The following is an 18512-nucleotide window of genomic DNA, read 5'->3' as shown; positions in this document are numbered from 1 at the left end:
GCCCGCATCACGAGATGTGCCCGCATCCTCTCTCCTCCTGGGGCCACCCTTCCTTCTGCTTCACGGCAGGTGCTGTGGCAGCCACACTGGCTTGCAAGAGCCAGCTCTGTGCATCTCTTCACAACCACAGGGTCAGCGGCATCATCTGGCAGCTGGAAACTGGCACTGTAGCGCTGGCTGCTGCTCCCTCCTCCCACCACCGCCGCTCCTTACACCCTCACAACACTCTGCCTCTCATCCCACAGCAACATGGGCTGAGTCCTCGGCACACAGGCTCTGGGGAGCTGGCTGAGGAGGGTGGGAGCTCCAGGACCCTCAGAGTGAAGTGAATCCTGCTTGCCCAGCTCCCCTTTGGGTTCCACAGAACATGCCGGCCTCTCCTTCACACAGGCAGGCCGAGGGCATCCTCCACACCACCATGGTCCACAGGCTGGTCCCACACCCAGTGAAGCCCAAGCCGCTCTCTTGCCTGACTGACCTCAAGACCCCCTAGAGGGTAGGATGAGCTGCTGCTGCCTGTCGCAGGATGACCGCAGCACCGCCTGGCAGGATGCCTGCCTCCACGCCTGCCTCGGCACCTGTCTCCGTGGCCTGCTCACTTGGCAGCAGCCAGAGGGAGATTTTTCCGAACCCTGAGTCAAACCATGCTGCTCACCTGCTGACCCACCTGCCAAGAACCTTCTATCTGGGCAGCAACTTGCCTAATTCCAGGAGGTGACTCAAACACACCTGGCCCCAGCCTCCTTTGCAGCCAGGGCAACCAGACGCCTGAGTCCCGGCCAAGGAGGCTCATAGAGAATTCAGCTTTGGGAAAGCTGGAGCTTCTGGAAAGAGTTTGAAACTGGTGGAAGGGCCGGCAGTGAGGTGAGCTTGCAGCTGTGGCCGCTCCACCGTCCCCCGTCCCCCACCGATGTCAGACCCAGAGCTGCACTGGCCAAAAGACTCCCGCTAATCTTGAAAAACACGAACACTCCTCCCCACGGGCTGCATGGGCCTCCGTGGCCTGGCTGCTGGCCACCAGCCTCCTAGCTGCTCCTGGGGCTTGCTCCAGTGTCCTCTGCCTCTGGGCCTTCGCACTGGCCATTCTCTGTATGGCCACTGTTCCCAGCTCCATGTATGTCTGGCTCCGTGTCCTCAGGCCAACCCCTCCCTTCCAGCACTTATCACAACCTGCAACCATTTCTCTACTGACCCATTTGTCTTCCCCGCATGGGAGCATAAGCTCCAAGAGGCCAGGGACTTTGTGTCATCCACCATGACATCTCCAGAGCCCAGAACACTCAACAGGGCTGTGCATGTGAGCAGGTGTTACGACTTTTATTAGTGTCATTGCTAAGGAGGCAGTGGAAACACCTGATGCTCCAAACAGAGCTGAATAAAAGCCTCCTGGAAGGTCCCTGGGGTTTTCATCAGACGTCTGAGGCCATTTAAGGAGAGATGCAGAGGTCCTGGTGAGGGAGGACACAGGGTTCCCTTCAGGAGAGAGCTCCCCCAGCTCCAGCCTGCCCTGACCCGTTTCCATCTGCTTTCATTTTCGGGATCCATCAATCAGGGCATCCTCACCAAGCCAGCAACAGCAAACCGTGCGTTCCAGGCAAGAATGAAAAAGTATACATTTAATATCAAAGCCACGTCAAGTATCATTGATAGTAACGAGACTGGAGAGTGGCTCTAGGACGTTCTTCCTCGGAGTGAACCCCGGAGGCCCTGGTCTGTGTCCGAGGAGGGGCATTCATGCTGGAGACTGGAGCCTCACGGTCCCCAGGGCCTGGGGGTTCCTCAAAACACCCCTCAGAAGGGACATCCTGCCAGAGGCCAGGTGGAAGGCGGTCTCCGCTCGCGGGGCGGCCCCCTTGCCCGCCTGGCCTGAGTGGCCTGCCCTGGGTGGCCCCAGCAGCACCACCAGCCGCCCGGCCCCGCCGCCGCCGCCTGCTGGCCTAGACGCTGGACTTGGTGATGATCCTCTCCAGCAGACTCATCATGCGCTCCTGCAGCTGCAGGCTCTGCACCTGCAGGATGTGCTGCTGGTCCAGCACGCGGCGCACCTCGCGGCAGGTCTCCTCCACAGCGCGGCTCAGCCGGCGCTGCTCCTCCACCATGGCCTCCAGCAGCCGCAGCTGCTTCTTCTGCAGGTGGCAGCTCTGCACCTTGCGCTTCTTCACTGGCCGCTCCTCCGACCTGGAAAGACAGTACCGGCTGTGGACGTGCTGGCCACAGAGGCTGGGCACACCGGGGGCCTCACCGGACCCTCCCGACGATCTTACTGGGCAAATGGGGAAACTGAGGCCCCAGGGAGCCAGGTCACTTACTCGGGGTCTCATATTCCATGCGCAAAGGAGGGGCCAGAACCCACCCCCCTTTGACAGTAAGAAAGTAACAGGGGTGGCCGGGCGTGGCAGCTCATGCCTGTAATCCCAGCACTTTGGGAGTCTGAGGCAGGTGGATCACCTGAGGTCAGGAGTTCAAGACCAGCCTGGCCAACATGGTGAAGCCCCATCTCTACTAAAAATACAAAAATTAGCCGGGCGTTGTGGCAGGCGCCTGTAGTCCCAGCTACTCGGAAGGCTGAGGCAGGAGAATTGCTTGAACCCAGGAGGCGGAGGTTGCAGTGAGCCGAGATCGCGCCACTGCACTCTGCACAAGAGCGAGACTCTGTCTCAAAAAAAAAAAAAAGAAAAGAAAGAGAGGCCACAGGCATTGCCATCCTTTGTGACTAGCGGATGACCCCAATGACCAGGGTCCCAGGACAATCCACACCCCTTCGGTCTGGAAAGGGTGGGATGTTCTGGGCTGCAGAGAGGCACATCTTGCCAGGGAGAACCCCTCACCCACCGAGATGGGTACGTGGGGGCTTGGCCCCAGTTGGGGGCCAGGGGTGGAGAGGCCACCCCCAGGGAGAGATGAAGGCAGGGGTGGGGGGTGCTGGGTAGTACGGAGTACTCAGAACCCCTGTAGGGAAGCCAGAGACCACCAGCCCCACCCGGCCTTAGGCAGATGGGGAAACTGAGGTCCCAGAAGGAAGGGCCTGAGATGTGAGTCCTTTTATCTCCCGGTAGCCTAGAAATGGGGCCAGCACACCTTGGTAGAGAGGCAGAAGGACAGGCACCTAGAGGGTGTAGGGCCCACAAGAGGCCTGGGCTCTCTCCCCAGGACCTTGGAGCTCTGGTAGAGGTGGCAGGTAAAAGCAGTCCAGCCCTGTGGGCGCCTCCTGAGCGCTCTGCTGCTGGGGTAGGGGCCACCCGTGGTCTCAGCAGACCTCACTGAAGGGCAGGGAGCTGCCAAAACCCACAGACCCCAAGGCCCTGCTCCAGTGCCTGCTCATCCCTGGCCCACACTCTGCTCTGAGCTGAGAGGGTGCAGCCAACCTCAGGGGCGTGAGATCAGCGCTTTGGGCCTGATCAGGGAGGGCAGCCCCCACGCCCCAGCCCTGTGCAAGGCCCCAGGCAGCTGAGTCTGGGAACTGGGCTCAGTCCACGGGAACAACAGCCATAAATCTCAGGCCTCCTGCTGGTTCCTTCTAGCTGCCAGCAAAAGCGTTTTTGTCTCAGGTCTTCAATGAGAAATCCTGAGTCAAGCAGCGGCCCCCGGCATGAGAGGGACCCTCCTTGGAGACGCCTTCCTCACCCCACCTCCTGTCGGAAAGACTTGAAGACCAGGGCAGGGGAGAAGCTGTGACTCAAACCCACAGTCTTCCTGTTCTTGCCTCCAAATGGCCAACTTCTATTTTACCTTGAAAGCCCACCCCAAATGTCCCCTCCTCAAAAGCACCTTCTCTGGGCTCCCCAGGCCCACCCCGCAGATGTCTGTCCTGCATGCTGCCCAGCTCCCAGCTGTCCTGTGAGCATCTTGCAGGCACAGTCATGCGGCCAGCACAGGCCTGGTCTGAGGTGTGGGATGGATGGCAGAGGGGACGGGTCACGCCTACGGCAACACGTGATGAGATGCAGCCCGACACCCTCCCCAGTGCTGAGAGGGCAGCTGGCCTGTGAGGGCGGGGTCTGTGTGGGCTGGGGGAGGCCAGGGGGCGCATTCTGGGGTGTGGGGCTTGGTCTCCCTCCGTGTGCCAGGCCCCGTGCTGCGTCTTCTCTCCTGTGATGCTCCCAGCCACCCTCTGAGAAAGGTACTGATTTATCCCCATTTTATAGGAGGGAGACTGAGGCCAGAGAAGTCAAGGAACTTTCCGTGCAGCTCAAAAGTGATGGAGCTGGGAGACAAACTCGGTCTGCCTGTGGACACTAAAGCCCTCCCTGGTCTGAGGCCGCCTGTCCCTGGAGGCACTGCCCACGGCCACGGCCTCTGCAACCACTGCGGCCGCCGCCGCCGCCCTCGCCACTCCCAGTCCCTTTCTCTAAATGGTGGGGGCTGAGACACCCCAGGGCAGGGGAAGGACAAGCAGACACACTACCTGAACTTAAGGGACAGTAAGCTGGAGGAGCTGTCGGAGCGATCATCCTCGAAGCGGCCTTCGTAGGAGCACTGGTTATACGGGAAGTACAGAGGGGTGGACTTAGCGGGCGGCGACAGGGACGCCTCGGTCTGGGACGTGGAGGGCCCCGGCGGCTGGCTGTCCGGCAGTTTGCCATCACAGGACTCGGGGACCTTGGCCAGAATCCCATCAATGGCTAGGTAATAGGGCCAGTCGGGCGGGGCGGACTCGCTATCTGTCATGCATTTTAATTTCCTGAAACGAGAGACACAAGAGCCAAGGGTGAGAAACAGAGCTGGCCCAGCCCCTGTCCTGCCCGGCCTCAGCAGAGGGGCGCACCACGCCGGCACAGGCAGGAGCCGCTCTCGGCCAGCAAGGGCCTCCCCAGCAAAATCGGCCAGGCTCCAGGGTCAAGATGACATTGGACTTAGAAAGAAGCCGGACTTCAGGACCTACACGGGCTCAGATGTTAAAAAGGAAGCACGCGTCCCAGTATTACTAAGGATATCTGTGCATGCTGGGACCTTGGGGCTGGTCCTATTGCTTTTCCCTTGCTTTTCTGCAGTTTCTAGACTCTCTGCAATGAGCAAATACTGCTTTTTAAATAAGTCATTTTGAAAGGTAGAGTAATAAGGTATTATTGTAATAATAAGGTATTATAAGATATATAAATATAGTGATAATATTTTGTAATATAATAACTGTATTGTTCGGGAGAGAATGCCTCAGGGAGCGACAGCCACTGGCGTTAGAGCACAGGCTTCAGTGTCCACAGCCCTGAGTCAGTATCTCATCTCCACACTTTGCTGTGTGACCTTGGGCAGGTTCATTCACCTCTCTGAGCCTCTATTTTTATATCAATGACATAGGGATGATCAAGGTAAGCCCCTCCCCCAGCTGCAGGGCAGATTTAATAAAGCAAACAGCAGGCTGGGCTCCCATGCCATTCTCGGTTGAACCTACAGTCTGGGCAGGAGCCTAGATCCAGCGCTACAACCTGCAACCTGCCCAGAGGCCCTGGGGTGGGCCGGATGGGCCCCTTCCCACACTGCCTGATGCCTCCTTACCACTGGGACCCCCTGCACCCACCTACTCCCACAGACAGGTCCTGCCCTCTGAGAGGCTAAGTCCCCAGGCCTCCCCTGGGCCTCGGCTGCCCTCTGGGAGGTCAAGGCAGGAGAGACAGGGCCCCAGGGCGGCCAGACAGCTCTGGCCAGGCCAGGGAAGAAGCCGCAAGGTGGGGGTGGGGCAGGGGCGTCTCTGCCTCACTGGACCCAGTACCTCCTAAGGCCCAGTGCCCACTCCCCACTCTGCCTTTGAGTGACAGAGTGCCCCGAGGCCGGGCTCCAAACCCACCCTGTGTTCGGAGTGGGTGTCTCCTCTCTCCTACTCTTGTTACCTGCCAGGGTGTGGCCATTGGCCATTGGAAACAATAAGCTGGATTCTGAATGAGGTGCCCCCAGCAAACAGGCACAGCCAGATGGTGAGCAGGGGCTGCTGCCCAGGGTGGCACGTGGCTGTGAAGACACCAGCACAGAGCGTGTGAGAGCAGGCGCTGGGTGCCCATCCCTAACCTCTGCCCCAGGCTTCTCTCTCTGACCTACTTGAGCCAGCCCACTCTTTGGAGAAACGAGAAAAGGCCTATTCTCAGCATAGGAGGCCCCCAAACTGTACTCCAACAAACCACGCTCCACAGAACCAGCCACCCTCTCAGGCTTCTTCAGCCCAACAGCCTTAATATATAAAGAGCTCTTGAAAAAAAAAAAAAAAAAAAGAGAAAAGCCTCTGCTATGGGGAGACTGGGGGTATAAAGAAAAAGGACAAAGATCGAGCCACCCAGCCACAGCTTCGTCTGCTAAGGACTGTGTGGCCTTGGGCAAGTCCCTCTCATGCTCTGGGCCTCAGCTTCCCCCTCGGTGAACTAAGGCTGACTGTGGCAGCTCTGAGGGGCTGCGGTGTGGAAATGCTTCATCAACCGTGACGTGCTGTGCACCCGCGCAGCCCTTGGCCCGCCCAGACTGCAGGGTCTGGAGTGGAGGCCCCCACTCTGCTGCACCCTCATCTCCCGGCCTCCAGGAATGGAGACAGAAACCCTCCCCTGGGACTCTGAAGAGGCTTTCAGCATAAATAATGAATAACCTGGCCAGACACCAACCAGAGCCAGCCAGGGAGGCGGTGCCCGTGAATTCCTGAGTCAGAGGGGAGCCTGCTGGAACAGTCGTGGCCACCTCCCACCGCCCTCTGTGTCCCTTCCTCACCAGGTGCCTGAGCAGGACTAGGAGGCCACGGGAACAGTGGGGCCGTGGGCAGCTGCCTGTGTCCACCGAGCCTCTGAAGACACCCAGGCTCACACCTCAGCCCTCACGTCGCAAGCCAGCCGCTCAAACCCAACATCCGTCATGCTCAGCACCCTAGGTCCCGGTTTTGGGGCCTGCCTAGGGGCCTTTGGGCAGGGCCAGGCCCCGGACCCCTCCTTCAAGGCTCAGAAAAAATCAAATCAACGCAACTGAAAGCGGAGACCCCACAGCCTGGCGTTCTGTCCGGGGCCTTGCTGGGCATGTTCCCTGCTCCCACCGGGGCCGGGGACTGGGGCTCCCCTTCTGCTGTGCTGGAGGCCGGCTCCTCGCCTGCGGGGGGCAGTGGGGGTGGCCTCTCCCACAAGTGGCTCAGGTGCTCCCAGCCTGTCTGTCCCCCAGGCTCACCTGCCTGACCCGGAGGTGGAGCGGCTCCGGGCAGCCCCTCCCATCCTGGAAGCTGGCAGGTTCTCCGGCAGCCCCAGGCCCAGCCCTGTCCAGGCCGCCACAGGGCCGGGTGCTCTTGGCTTCCAGCTCTTGCTGCCACCCTCGCTCCCTGCAAGACCCTCCCCACACCCAAAACCATCACCCCACACCCGTGACCTTCACCGCACACCCATGACCTTCACACCCTGCAAGACCCTCACCGCACCTGTGACCCCGCCTGCGCCTGAGACCCTCCCCCACCATGCCCCCTGCCCACCCGTGACCCTGTCCTAACGGGCTGGGGACCCACGCACTTTAAGATGCTGGGTGTGTGGGACCACACCTGCCCCCTTCTAGACGCCAGCGCCTCTCTGGCCGGGTGGTCCCCTCCGGCCTTCCCCGCAGGTTGCCAGGGCAGGAAGGGCCCACTTGCCGTGTGGCGGGAGCAGAGGTGGGGCCAGGCCGGGAGCCCCCACACTGGGAGTCGGGGGCCAGGGCAGGGCTCCACCTCTTTCTTCTTCGCACAGTAAGCCCCGCCCATGCACTGGCCAGTCCTGCACCTCACCTGGTGATTTCTGGAAATACCCCACTGTGACCCTAGGGCCAGCCCCACTGGGGCTCACGGGCTCATGGCAGAGGCTCATTGGATGCTCCAAGTCGCAGAGCACTGAGCCTCCTTCTCAATTGCAGTCTCAATTTCCCCAATGACACAGTAGGCCCCTGAAACCCCTGCTGAGCTTGGGAGCTTGGTGGTGGGGAGGGCACTGGCAGCCGCCGCCTCCCTATGGGGGAAGAGGGTGTGAGGTCAGTGGGCACCACCATGAGTGTTGCTGCCGCCGAGGGACAGTGCCCAGACCGCCCGTACGTCCTGGGAGCCATCCTGGCCTCTGCCCAGCACCAGCCCCACCCCTGCTACCCCTCAGCTCTTTGACCGGTTTCCTGCCCTTGCTGGGCCTCAGTTTCCCCGCTTCCCCAATGGAAGGCTGCACACACGGTTTCCATGGGCCCCGTCTCACCCCGTGGGGTTCTGCCCATACCAGGCCAGAGGAGACCGACAGGCAGGCCGGGACCCACACATCCTCCCGACCCAGAGCTCCAAGAGCCAGGAGCAGCCCGCCACGCCCGGGCCCGCCTGTCCCGCTGGGGCCCACACTGCGCGCGCGCCCACCTGTACTGGAAGGTCATGTTGGTGATCTTGATCTTGATCTCCTCGCCCAGCCTGCGCTCGCCGGTCATCTCGAAGAGCTTGCTGGCCATCTTCTCGTACACCTTGGCGTTGCGCTTGGTCTGCTTGAGCTCGTCGAAGAACTCCTCCCAGACCAGCATGAGGCCGCGCATCTCGGCGTCCGTCCAGTTGCGGGCCCGCCGGTGCTTCTCCGCCTGGGGAGACACGAGGTAGCCGGGCACCTCGGCCGCCGCCATGCTGGAGGCGCCTGTGGGGTGGGAGAGCGCGCTCAGCGAGGCCCCCGGCCCGGCCCCACGCACCATGGGCGGGAGGCGCCGCTCACGCTCGCTCGAAGGCAGCTCCACGCTCAAAATGGGGCCTACATCTGACAGGCAGGAATTTAGTTAAAAGCTTTTAAACGGGAAACGTCATTTTGATGTCACGTTTCCATAGCAACAGAGCAACTGCATAAGCTACAACAACAGAAACCTTTTAACTGAAAGCACAGGAATCAGGGCCGCACTGACGGGCCATCAATATTGCAGCGAGCGGGCCAGGCCCAAACCCAGCGGCCCGGCTCCCGGCCCTGCCTCCCACCGCCGCCCCGGCGGATCGGCCCCCAGTTCAGTGCCGCCCCGGCTCACGCAGGCCAAGAGGGGCCCTCGGGTGGGAACAGGCAAGGAGAAAGGGGGCAAAAGGTGGGAGAAACAGAGAGGACGGGAGACGAGGAGGCTGAGTCCCCCAACGCTGGCCACTGGCCCTGGTGGGGGTCCTGGGCTGTGGGACCCTTAAGCTCCCTCTAAAGGCCCCTGCCAGGCTGAACTGGGGCTGGGCCCCGGGGCTCCTGGGTGTCCTGGTCCTGGGGTCCTGGGACTGGGCCCTCACAAGAACCCCACACCCCCACCCTTGGCTCCTTTTGCTTCTCTTGCTCCAGCCCCCAGGCGCCCTGGGCCTTAGGTCCGTGGGCACTGGAAGCCCAGGTTGGTCAGAGCCAGGCCCTGCCCAGAGGTGCAGACACAGGGTACATAGACACAGGCCTCTGGCAGCAGCCGGTGAGGACAGCAGTGATGGCAAAGGTGAGCTCTGTTTGAGACACGGGAGGGAATCAGCCCAGCAAGCCAGGGGGAGGCCACAGGGCACTCCTGGGAAGAGCCACGGGCATGGCAGGGCACAGCCTGGGTACGCAGGGAGCTGATGGGCAGCCAGATTCAGCATGGCGTGCAGAGACGGGGCTGGAGGCCCAGGCTGCGGGGCAGGCCCCTGTGGGGCTGAGGGACTGAGATGCCCCCAGGCTGGCCGGGGGACCGCAGCCTGCCGAGAGCCCCAGATGCAGCGGAACAGGAGCATGTGGCCCGGGGGTTCTGCCCGGAGAAGTGCCGCCCAAGGGCATCAGCACCCGAAACGTAACACATGCAAGTCAGGCAGGGCTCTGTGGAGCCCACGGCACCTGTGCAGGATGGGCCGTGCTGGGCGCGGTGCCCAGGCTAAACGCCACTGTGGTCAGCAGAGGGACAGCGGGCACCCCCCTGCCCTCTTCAGGCCTGACCAACTGCAGGAGACTCTCAGGTGTGGGCTGCCCCAGGAAGGGCAGCTGAGCCTGGAATGAGGAGGCATCTCAGCCTCTGCCCGCCACCCCTGCTGTCCTCTGAGGCACCTTGGAGGTGGGACTGAGGCTCTCAGGGGAAGGACAGGGCAGGGGCATGGCGGGGGTGCCCGGCCCCACTGTGGGTGCCCAGCATAGGGAAGGCGACCTGGGGCTCCCTCTTGCCCGCAGTCAGGATAGGAGGTGTATGGGGAGGGCCCCAGGGATGTGTGAGGAACTCAGAGGGGTCTCTGCACCCCCTACGCTGGGTCCCTGGTCAAGGCCTGGCCCTACCGTCAGCCCCATGAGACTAGTCCAGCCCCTTCCATCTGGGCCTCAGGAGACATCATCCCTACTGCCTGGCACTGGGGCATGGGAAGGGGCCCACAAGGTCCCCACTCTACTAAGGTCAGCCCTCGGTGCTGGGGGCTGGCACAGAGAGCTCTGTGGAGTGCCTGCAGATGAAGGAGTGACTAGAAGGCCCACCTCCTCTAGGAAGCCCCGGCTCCTCAGGAACAGGGTTCGACCCTCCCCGGTGAGGTCCAAATGCCCTTTCCGTAGCCATGACTCCAAGGGCAGAGGTGGGGCTGGCTCCCAGCATCTCTTGGCATCTCCCAGCACAAGGGGTAAGCAGAAAGGCATGGGGTCCCAGCAGTGGTTCTGGGTGCAGCTCTCACGACTCAGCATGGACCTTAGTCATGTCCTCCCCGCTAACCTGTTTCCTCACCTTTACAACAGGGGTAACAGGATCTGACTATATCACCCAGCATGGTGCTGGCTAAGGGGGCACAGCCCTCCCAGAACCCTGGGGAGGTCATGGGGCCCCTACCTGCCCTCTACCCCCTTCCACAAATCCACCTTGGAGCTGCTGGGGACAGCGTCAGGCCTACTGTCCTGACTGAAGGGGCAGCTGCTGGCCAGTGGGCACCACCACCACTGCCGGGGGCCCCCACCTGACGGCTCTAGAGGAGGCACCTACACCCCCGCCTGCCCGAGTTCCAGTGGGCGCAGGGAGGCAGGGCCCTGCCTGGCAGGGTGCCACCCCACACTCACACCATCCTCCAGGCAGCATTCCCAGGGTAAAAGGCTCAACTCCAACCCTCTCTTCCCAGGCTCAGTGCACATGGGAGGCCCTGGACAGGGCAAGCTCTGCGGCCTTTCCTGAGGCAGAGCCCTCACACTGACCTCCAATGTGAGGACAAGAACCGGGCAGGCAGCAGATGGCAGCGCCAGGCACCCAGCTGCCCCTGCCTGGGAGGGTCCCCGCATCTGTCCCCTGCTGCTGTCCCCGTACCTTGGCACAGCTGCATGGGCTGCTGGGACCCTTGGTCGCTACAGGGTCTCCTAGGGCCAGGGGCTGGGCAACCAGCAGCACCTGAGGGAGAAGGGGCAGGTCAGTCCTCGGCAGGAGCTGTCCCTGGTGCAGACCTGGGACACGGGCAGGGCCCTGCTGGGTTCAGGCTAGGAGCATGCTCCCTAGACCTCCATCCCTTCTAAATAATGAGGCTGGGCCCAACTAGTCCCTCATCCTGCTCAGCATTTCTGGGTGGCTTTTCTGCCCTCCCTCACAGGTCAGCAGGACATGGGGACTGACCAAGGGTGGCGGCAGCAGGGCTCCCAAACACAGAAGCCCAGAGAGGAGGTGGGCGTACCTCCGAGGGGCACCTTCCAGGAGCAGCAGCAGTGAGCACAGCCTGTGCAGATGGGTGGGGATTTGGCAGCCGAGGAGTTCAGGGCTTGGGTGAAGGCAGAGAACCACGTGGAGTCCTGGGCCCAAATCACGGGGGCCCCTGGGCAGGCTCCGGAGCCTGGACTTCCCCAGAGCAATTGGGGCCAGGAGGGGAAGGATGTGGCCAACACTGCTGCCGCTGGGGCAGGGGGGAAGATTGGGAGGGTGGGCTGTCCGGAGGGTACGGGGGCCAGGATCCACCTTGGGACCAGCCTGTCCTAGCAGTTTTGGGGCCAGCTGCCTGACCAAGCACGGAGGGTAGGGGCCTGTGCACACAAGGGGAACCCGGACCCACAACTTCAGCGCTCTGCCTCCAGTGATGCCCCGACCCTGACCTCATGTGTCCACGGGGCCCACCCAGGGCCCAGACACCCCCGACCAAGATACTTGGAGGCCTGGTGTAGGGTGGAGAAAGCCAGCCACACCGGCAGGGCCCCCAGAGGACATGGCTGCAACAGGACTGGGCCCTCTGGGTGGCTCAAGCCACTTGCCCAACAGGCAGCCAGGCTGCTGGGGCTGCAGACCCTGGGGGACCCGCAAGGGATGCCCACATGGTTTCCCAAAAGAGGTCCTGGTGTTGACACAAGGCTGGGTCCACCTCTGCCCACAGACATTGTCACGGTGCTCATGGACCAGACTCGTGAGCTCGCGGAGAACGCCTTTCCTCGGGCCCCACTGCAGGCTTCCCTGAGGGGTGCACCCCACACCCCCAGGAACGGGGCTTCCTCTGTCCTTGGTTGGCCGTGTCACATCACATGGAGGCAAGGCCCCCTACCCAGTCCCTTCTGTGGCGGTTCCACCCGCTACTCACCTCACCCTGGCTACTTCCCTCATCTGACTTACAGTGCTCCACGCACCACACAGGGGGAGCGACTTCCAGATCCTCTTTGGAACAAAGCCAGTAGCAGCCAAAATCAAATACCACCGAAGGCACAGAGCACAGCTCGGCAAGGGGACAGGGTGTGCTCTCCGATGAGGAAGAGGAAGGCTGTGCTGAGGACAGCTCTGCCGTGGCATGGGGAGGGACTGCAAAGCCCACTTACGAGGGGTTCGCTGCTGCTTCCCAGTGGACCCCGGCCCCTTTTCTTTCTGAAATTACCAGCCATGCCAGGTGTGCCCAGTGTGCCAGGCTGTCCACACCTGGACCAGGGAGAAGGGGGTGCTCCATTTCTCTGAAGTGACCAGAACTTAGGTAGGTCTGAAGGGAGAGGCCACCGGGGGGCCCTGGAGCGGTGTCACCTATGAGGAGACAGATTTAGGGAACTCAAGTGGCATGCCCAGCCCCAAATGCTTTAGGCCTGTCCACCACATCCCTCCAGCAGACTGATCCCTATCCCTGCTCAGAGAAAGGGCGCCCCGCACATGCCTAAGAGGAGCAGGCAGCAGGAGCTGGCCCCTTGGCCGACTGGCCCCCGTCTCTCCTGGCACAGACAGCAGAGCAGGGAAAGAATGGGTGGACGACCCCTGCCAATTAGCCAGAACCAGACGGGACCTCAGCAAACATTTACTAAATACCCTGCACCAGAGGAAGCCACAGCGTTTTTGTTCTCGTAGGTTAGTAAGACATCTGCATCCCAAGATGACTACACCACCGATCACCAAGGCTTCCAAGAGGCTCGGCTGGAGCTTAGAAGCATCCCTGCTGGGCTGAGCAGAGGCTTCTTGGAGTAGGCGCTGGTTCAGACAGGAGAAACAAGCTAGAATAGACGGGGCAGGCCCTGCGGACACACAGCAGCCCGGGCCACACCAGAGGTGGGATGCGCCAGCTGCTTTGGGGGTTACCTGGGACACAGGTGTCAATGGCCAAGGGGTGGAAGGGTGGTGGGCCCTGTCAGAACACAGCTCTAGTCTCTGTGCTGGGCCTGACGACCTGCTCCAGTGCCATGGGCCACGTCCTGAGGCTCGTGTATGTCATATAAGCTTATGGTGTCACGTGACCGTGAAGGCTCCAGCAGCTCCCACAGCTCCCATCTGCAGGGCAGGAAGACCACCTGTACTGTGGTTTGGGAAGGCCCTTGCAGAAGCACCCAGCCAGGCCCATGCCCTGGGGCCACTTCCTCATCCCTAGCTACAGAAAACACGGGGCCTGTCCCTGCTGGCAGCTGCTTGGGGGACCCTCCATAATACCAGATGTTAGTTGGTGGGAGTTTCTGCCCCTGCTGGAGAAGCACTTAGGAGACTGTTTCCTAAGACTCCAGCTCAGCAAGGTCCAGGTTCTCACGAAGCAAAGCAAGCCTCACACAGCAACAACTGATGGTTTCCATTTTTTTCCTTTAATTTGGATGTACAATGTTTGCAGCAGTTAAAAAAATTAAATATACATCTCTCGTCAGTCCTTCCCTTTGCTCTCAGAAGCAGTCAGGTCTGGGTGGGGCTCCGGGACGCGCCCATCACAGCCCTGCTGGCTCCAGGGGAGCTCGAGCTCAGCTGACAGTCCCTCTGACCACAGTGCAAAGCAGTGAGACCTGGACAAGGAGGCCCCACTTGGGTCAGAGCCCACCCTCCGCAGGCAGGTCCACGTTGGCCACGATCCTCCAAGGCTGGCAGTTACCACCCAGATTGCAGTGGGAGACTCTGCTCTTGGAAACAACGGAAGGGAAGGCGTTCCTTTGACTGCACCAGAGCGTAACAGGCACATGGGGGAAGAGCGGCCCCTGAACCTTCCAGGTTGCCTTCAGTTGTCATGAGGCGCTCTGAGTGGTTCCCTCCTTCCCAGGAGGCCCAGGCCCGGCAAGCGAGTGTCCTCTTCTCGTCTGAGCCATCCTGAGCTCTCCAAGGTCCCTCAGCAGCTCTCAAGATCTTCCTCCTTCTCGCTCCCACATGTGGCCCCTCTGGAGGACAGCTCCAAGTCTACCCTGGCCAGCAGCTGTGGTCCTGGGTCCTCCCCAGAGAGAGAGGAAGCAGGGGAGGGACAAAGCCCGATGAGGATGTCTGCTGGGAAGGATGCTCACAGGTAGCAAGAGAAGCCTGACTCCACCCACCAGACACACAGAACTAACCTCACTCCGCCCCACAATGGGAGGAAGTTCCACCTGCCAGGCGGCCACAAACCGAGTTATTGCTGTTTGCTATCCGTCCTGAGCTCCGCGTGGGGCTCATCTCAGCTCCAAGAGGAGGAGCTGTTCATTGGCTCCAAGGGCTCTGAAATGACCCCCTCCATGAAGGTGGGGGCGAGGGGTGTCCTTTAGGGCACAGGGCCTTCTCAGATGCTACATTCTGGGTGTCTGGAGGGGGTTCAGCTTCACATTTTCCCCCTGAAAGGACACATGCGCTGGCAGAAATGAGGGTGGACAGTAACAAAGAGCACTTCGCAGCTGGAAACATCACCTACATAGACTCAGCCGGGCCCGCAGCGGAAGGGAGGCACATTTTGGGAAAGAAACACGCTTCAGTGCATTGCCAAACAACTCTACCCTGGTTTCCTGATATTACCAGCAGGAAAACAAAAGCAATCTCCCCACAGCCCACCCCCAAAACTTGACAACCAAATTCATCACATTTGCAACAAAATTTGGATAATATGATGGGTGCTTGCCATAGATTTTTAGGAACATGATAAAGTCTTCCTCCCTTCTGCAGAGAGTTGATATGGAGACCATCTTCTCCAGTGGGATCCTAGCGAGCAATGAATGAGCCCTGCTCTGACCACGTCTCACGCCTGGATGTCTGTCACGCGGCTAGCTTGACCTGGCAGCTCTAAGGAAAGTCCACTTCCAGGAAGAACCGACATGGGCACTCTTAGAGGCCATGCATCTCTGTCTTGAGATATGTGTGTATAAAATTATAGATGTGTCTATATGCACATGCACGTATACTTTATGTATATGCGTGGGTAAAGTCATTTTTACTAATGAGCTCATATTCATCTCCGGAGCACACAGGCAGGTCTTTGGGGGTGGGGGACACCTACTGCCAGAGCAGGGTGTTCTGAGCCCCTTGCTGAGGACTGTTTTAGATCACGTCGTAAACAAGAGGAAGACAAACTCTATGTTGAGCCCAGCGATGTGCATTCCAAGGGGAATGGCTCCATTTTACATTCACAGTGTTATTTCTTACAAATGTAAACATCTAGCCAGGAACAACATCTGGCCTGTGATACTGCTGTCTCAGAGCTGCTGACATAACCTGCGGGGGAGGCAGGAGGTGGGTGGGGAGCAGCGACAGTTCTGAGAACTTTTCCCTCGTTCCCAAACCTTCTAGCGGGCTTTCCAGGAAAAAGCTAGGATGAGAAACAGGAGCCCCCAACCAATATGGAAGAATGGTGATTTTCTTACTTGTTATAATTCAGTAGCTTCCCTTAAGGGCCTCCTCAAACATCGGACCCCTTTCTACCGCTCCTGCTGCCCCGCCACGAGGACGAGGTGGTCCTGGCTGGGGGAGGCCTCTGTTGGGAGCTGGTGGGAAAAGCCTCATACAGGCCTGGCAGAGGCTGCTCAGAGGAGGGGCTCCCTTTGAGCAGGGACTCCCTTTCAGCTCCCCCTCATGTATGTGGGCAGCATACAAGTCCACATCTCAGCTGCTCCCCAGCTGCCATACAGGAGAGGGACAGGTGGAAGCTTGGGGGTCTCAAGGCAGCACCCGCACAGAGTTCTAACATTTCCTCCACTTACCATATTCAATACCCAAAACATCGACGGGCATGACCAAACCAAGCCACATGACAGTCGCCAACCTTGCCTGGCTCGCCTCTAGGACTGAGGAAGCAGAGCCCCTGCCCTATCTCACAGCCAGTCGGCAAGCAGAGCTCCCAAATCCAGCTCCTATGTCAGCAGCAGCCCGGCCATCCAGAATCCACTTCCATTTTAATGACTTGGCTCCTCTGGGCCTGCAAACAGGAGGCTGGTCCGGGGACCTGGCCTGGGGATAGGAGTGGCGGCTCTGACAGGGCCGTGGGGCAGTCTCTGATGAGCACAGATCTGCACTCTCCTGACTAAAAGGGGTCACCGTGCAAGATGTCAGCTGGAATGGGGGCAGAGGGGATGCTGGGCTCTGTCACTAACAGTGCCAAGACACCAAGCTTTGCTGTTGACCAAGAGAGGCTCAGACGAAACAGCTCAGTGGCACTCTTGGGGCATGCATCGATGGAGCAGCAGATCCCAACACCGGCCAGCCAGCTCCTGGGCAGACGCCACCCCAGGGCTAGCAAGGAACAGGAGCGGGAGGCCCATGTCTCTGGGCACAGGGGAGGCTGCTCACAGCCAGGGAGGGCTGGCCTTCTCAGCTGAGCACGCCCCTAGGATAATGGGGGCCTGTCCTCAGTCCTGCTGTGGCCACCTGCACACTAATGCCTCTCTGCATCCCAGTCACCTTGTGAATGCATAAACAGGAACATGTACAACGGAAATGTCAGCGGGTGCTCAGGAGGGCTATGCCAGTGGCTACAGGAGAGGGAGCGTGGCCGGGGACCCTGTCCACCTCCCCGGATGCTGTCGCATGCAGCACAGGCCTTGCAATTCACATACTTTACACGGGCATAGAAAGAGTTACGTTAAAATTAATCTCTTTACTGATATAATTAAATTTTAAATCCTGAGAAGAAAAGAGAGAAGGGAGAATGGTGCTGAGTGTCTAGCACCCCCAGCCCCTGGCCCAGCACACGCCATGGCATCTGTGCATCCAGACACGGGGCGTGGCATGCACACCCCACCGGGGAGAGACAGGCCAGTGTTCCCAAAGCCTGCTCACGGCACCTTCTACTGCAGGACAGCAGAGGGGCCAACAGCCAGCCTGCAGGAGGGAGGACTTCTGGCCCAGATGCAAGAGCAGCTGCAACCTGGCAACAACCAACAGGTGAATATCAGGAGAAAGGACCTGGCACCCACATGGCGTGCAGCACAGCTGCTCCTGCTGTCTGGAAGGCCTCAGGCTCAGCCCACCAGGACTGCAGACACTCCCTGCCCGGCCACTGTGCCACAAAGGGCACTTCTGCCACATGGCAGAGACATGCACATCGCCTGGCCGCCCGCGGCATGTGTGGAAGCCCACAGGGACCAAGCTGGCTCGGTGGAGGCAGGGCACAGGGCGCAGACTTCCAAAGGGTCCGGCCCCAGCTGCCGCCTCACAGTCTCTCCCACCATGGCGCTCAGCAGGTGGTGACCTTGTGGACATTTCGTAAACAAGTCAGCAGCCGGTGATACGGGCTTCCTGGGGCTGCAACCACCTCAAACACAGACTGGAAGGCCCTGCGGTCGAGCTCCTCCTCTATCTGGTGTCTGTAAAAGTCTGTGGCGACCAGGCAGAAAAGGTTCACGTCCACCTGCTCCAGCTTGCCCATCCTGCTGATGACATGTGGGAGGCTGGTGCAGGAGTTAAGGAAAAAGGCCGGCAAATGAGGGGAATGCTGCCTCCCTGTCCTCACCTGGGAGCTCCTCTCCTGAAACAGCCTACAAAGGGGTCCAGGGAGCCTGGAGAGCGAGCAGAGCCCCGCAAGGGCCACCTGGATGCCTCCAGCTGCAGCAGCGCCTCCACCTCCATTCCTGCAACCCTTGGCTGGCTAGATGCCCTGCCGGAAGGCCAGCAGGGCAGAAGTGAGCTGGGCAGAGCTGGCCAAGGAAGCAGGAGGCCTGCAGGCAGGGCACCCACTCGGCAGCACTCACCTGGCCTGGCTCTGTGCAGCGCTGGTGGCCGGTGCTCCCGCTGGCCTCCACTAGCCCTGCTCCAATGCAGTGAGGGCAGAGCCGTGCCAGGCACGCCGGGCAAGGTTGTGCTGTCAGCACCAGGACAACCGTGCTGCTTGGAGGCTCCTGTGGTCTGTCTTGGGGAAGGGCTGTGGAAAGGGAAACTCCTGGGGGTGGGAACTGGATCTTTACTTAAGCCTTTCCCCGAGAGGGCGATTTAGGCACAATGACCAAAACTAATGAGAAGCAGTGTCAGGAGGAGCCCAGCCACAC

At 60.4% G+C, this 18512-nt stretch overlaps 2 protein-coding genes and 1 long non-coding RNA gene across 5 annotated transcripts in view; 1 reads left to right on the top strand and 2 right to left on the bottom strand.

Annotated features, from left to right (window-relative positions):
• Positions 1–913: 913 nt before the first annotated feature.
• Positions 914–9309, bottom strand: MSANTD1 (Myb/SANT DNA binding domain containing 1). The gene is made up of 3 exons (XM_002814526.4): positions 8315–9309; positions 4406–4681; positions 914–2178 (listed from the first exon to the last, which is right to left on the bottom strand). The coding sequence occupies exons 1-3, from the start codon at positions 8632–8634 to the stop codon at positions 1938–1940; spliced, it is 837 nt and encodes a 278-aa protein (XP_002814572.3). The 5' UTR covers positions 8635–9309; the 3' UTR covers positions 914–1937.
• Positions 8198–15339, top strand: LOC129059228 (uncharacterized). Its single transcript, XR_008524966.2, has 4 exons — positions 8198–9009; positions 9246–9387; positions 13177–13374; positions 15202–15339. It is a non-coding gene; the product is annotated as an uncharacterized LOC129059228 (long non-coding RNA).
• HTT (huntingtin) overlaps positions 13877–18512 on the bottom strand; it is a 168989-nt gene continuing 164353 nt past the window's right edge. For all 3 annotated transcript variants that reach the window (XM_024245873.3, XM_054554967.2, XM_054554968.2), the window contains one exon: positions 13877–17918. In XM_024245873.3, the coding sequence (XP_024101641.3) occupies positions 17705–17918 (214 nt within the window). In that variant the 3' untranslated portion in view covers positions 13877–17704. The remainder of the gene's footprint in view (positions 17919–18512) is intronic.

Source organism: Pongo abelii, chromosome 3 (assembly GCF_028885655.2).
Source record: "Pongo abelii isolate AG06213 chromosome 3, NHGRI_mPonAbe1-v2.0_pri, whole genome shotgun sequence".
Taxonomy (NCBI): domain Eukaryota; kingdom Metazoa; phylum Chordata; class Mammalia; order Primates; family Hominidae; genus Pongo; species Pongo abelii.
This window is presented reverse-complemented; position numbering and strand designations above follow the sequence as displayed.